Below are 3,202 nucleotides of genomic sequence, written 5' to 3'. Positions count from 1 at the left end.
ATGCATTCTTGAAGACCTCCCCTGCTTCATTGGCGAGCTTGTATGTGCCTGGTCGGAGGATCTCGGCGATGACGAAGGGTCCTTCCCAGGGGGGCGTGAACTTGTGACGACCCTTGTAGCTTTGCCTGAGCCTCAGCACCAAGTCGCCGACTTGAAAGGCTCGGCCTTGGACTCGTCGGGCGTGGTAACTTCAGAGGGCCTGCTGGTACCTAGCAAAGTGTAGGAGGGCCACATCTCTGGCTTCATCCAGCTGGTCCAGTGCGTCTTCTTGGAATGTCTTGTAGCTATTTTCGTCGTAGGCTAGTACCCTTGGAGACCCGTACTCCAGGTCTATGGGAAGGACAGCTTCCGACCCATAAACCATGAAGAACGGGGTGAAGCCTGTGGCTCGGCTTCGGGAAGTCCTTAGACTCCAGATCACGGCTGGCAACTCCTTGAGCCACCTTTTTCCGAACTTATCCAACCGGTTGAAGCTTCTAGGCTTCATACCCTAGAGGATCATGCCATTGGCACGTTCCACCTGACCATTGGTCTTTGGGTGAGCGACTGCTGCCAGTCCACACGTATGTGGTGCCTGTCGCAGAACTCCGGGAATTTTCACCCAGTGAACTACGTGCCGTTGTTAGTGATTATGGAGTTGGGTACTCCAAATCGATGGATGATGTCCGTGAAAAACAGCACTGCTTGTTCGGCCTTGATCTGTGTGATGGGTCGGACCTCAATCCACTTGGAGAACTAGTCGATTGCGACAAGCAAGTGGGTGAAGCCCCCGGGCGCCTTTTGTAGAGGCCCGACGAGGTCGAGGCCCCAGACAGCAAAAGGCCAGGTGATGGGGATCGTCTATAGAGCCTGAGCGGGGAGATGAATCTGCCGAGCATAGAAATGGCATCCCTCACAGGTCCGCACGATCTGCGTGGCATCGCCCACGGCGGTAGGCCAGTAGAAGCCTTGCCGAAAAGCATTTCCCACCAGCGTCCGAGGCGCGGCGTGGTGGCCACAAGCCCCTAAGTGTATGTCCTCAAGGAGCTTGATTCCTTGCTGACGGGTGATGCAGCGCATAAGAATGCCCAAGGGGCTGCGCTTGTACATCTCTCCATCAAGGAGTAGGAAAGTCTTGGCGCGACAGGCTACACGCCATGCCTCAGCTTGGTATGAGGGTAGTGTGCTGTCGACGAGGCATTGCAACAAGGGATAGCACCAGTCCGGCGAGTCGTCTAGTGCAGGGGGCTCGGACTCGATGTCCATGGCCTCTGGCTCATGAGCCACGGAGACTTCAGGGTCGAGACTTGAGCCGCCTGGGGGTTGATCCGAGCCCCAGTCGTCTTTGTAGTCGACGGAAGGCTTGTAGAGTTCGCTGATGAAGACATCCGGGGGGACCGTGGCCTGCTCGGATGCCATTTGGCGAGCACATCGGCGGCCTCATTGTATTTTCTTAGCACGTGGTTAAGCTCGAGGCTGTCAAATTTTTCCTCCAGACGCCGGACTGCTTTGCAGTACGCATCCATCTTGGGGTCGTGGCAGCTGGACTCTTTCATGACTTGGTCAACGATGAGTCTGGAGTCACCTCGGACGTCGAGCCACTTGATCCCAAGCTCGATCGTGATATGGAGACCGTTGAGCAGGGCCTCATACTCCGCCGCATTGTTTGAGGAGGGGAAGTGGAGTCGGATTGCATATCGCATCCTTACCCCGAGGGACGAGATGAAAACGAGGCCAGTGCCGGCCCCAGTTTTCATCAAGGATCCATCGAAGTACAAGGTCCAACACTCGTGCTGGATCTAGGGTGGAGGGAGTTGGGTTCCCGTCCACTCAGCTACGAAATCCGCTAAAACTTGGGATTTTATAGCTTTCCGAGGCTCATAGGTGATCCCGTCACCCATGAGCTCTTTAGCCCACTTAGCAATTCTACCATTAGCCTCTCGGTTTTGAATCACCTCTCCCAGGGGGAGAGATGATACTACCGAGACTGGGTGAGACTCAAAGTAATGACGGAGTTTGCATCGGGCTAATACTACCGCGTAGAGTAGATTTTGAATTTGGGGGTATCGGGTCTTTGTATCGAACAGTACCACACTGATGAAGTACAACGGTCTTTGGATAGGTAGGGCATGCCCTTCTTCCTTTCTTTCGACCACGATGGCAGCGCTGGCCACCTGATCGGTGGCTGCGGCATAGAGAAGCAATGGTTTCCCCTCGGCGGGGGTACCAAGATGGGAGGGTTAGTGAGCAAAGCCTTGAGATTTTCAAGGGCTTCCTGGGCCTTGGGGGTCCAGGAAAAGTGCTCCGATTTTCTAAGTAACCTATACAGAGGTAGCTCTTTCTCTCCGAGGCGCGAGATGAAATGACTGAGGGAAGCCAGGCATCCCATAACTCTCTGCACTCCCTTTAGGTTACAGATTGGACCCGTGGTTGCGATGGCCGAGACCTTTTTAGGGTTGGCCTCGATCCCTCGCTCAGACACAATAAACCCAAGGAGCATGCCTCGGGGGACCCCGAAAACGCATTTTCGGGGTTCAGTGTGATCCCTTTAGCCCTGAGGCATCAGAATGTTTCATCCAGGTCAGCCACAAGGCCGCTTGCCTTCCTAGATTTGACCACAATATCGTCTACGTAAGCCTCTACCGTTTTGCCTATGAGGTCCCCGAAGACCTGGAGCATACATCGCTAGTATGTAGCCCCTGCGTTCTTAAGGCCAAAAGGCATGGTTACGTAGCAAAACATTACGAAAGGGGTGATGAAAGAAGTCGCGAGCTGGTCAGACTCTTTCATCTTGATTTGGTGGTATCCAGAATAAGCATCAAGGAAAGACAAAGTCTCACAACCTGCAGTAGAGTCAACTATCTGGTCGATACGAGGTAATGGAAAGGGATTCTTAGGACATGCTTTATTCAAACTAGTATAGTCTACACACATCCTCCACTTCCCATTTTTCTTTTTGACTAGTACAGGGTTAGCTAACCACTCGGGATGGAATACCTCCTTGATGAATCCGGCCGCCAGCAACTTGTGGATCTCCTCCCCGATGGCGCGACGCTTTTCCTCATCGAATCGACACAGGCGCTGCTTCACAGGCTTGGAGCCTGTTTGGATGTCCAAGGAGTGCTCGGTGACTTCTCTCGGTATGCCGGGCATGTCCGAGGGACTCCACACAAATATGTCAGCGTTTGCGCGGAGAAAGTCGACGAGCACTGCTTCCAATTTG

At 53.7% G+C, this 3,202-nt stretch overlaps 1 protein-coding gene across 1 annotated transcript; it reads right to left on the bottom strand.

The window, feature by feature from the left end:
* LOC110431129 lies at positions 841 to 1,398 on the bottom strand. The gene has a single exon (XM_021449835.1). The coding sequence runs from the start codon at positions 1,396 to 1,398 to the stop codon at positions 841 to 843; it is 558 nt and encodes a 185-aa protein (XP_021305510.1).

The sequence above is a fragment of the Sorghum bicolor genome, chromosome 10, assembly GCF_000003195.3.
Source record: "Sorghum bicolor cultivar BTx623 chromosome 10, Sorghum_bicolor_NCBIv3, whole genome shotgun sequence".
Classification (NCBI taxonomy): Eukaryota; Viridiplantae; Streptophyta; class Magnoliopsida; order Poales; family Poaceae; genus Sorghum; species Sorghum bicolor.
Note: the sequence above shows the minus strand (reverse complement) of the source record. Positions and strands in the feature narration are given on the sequence as shown.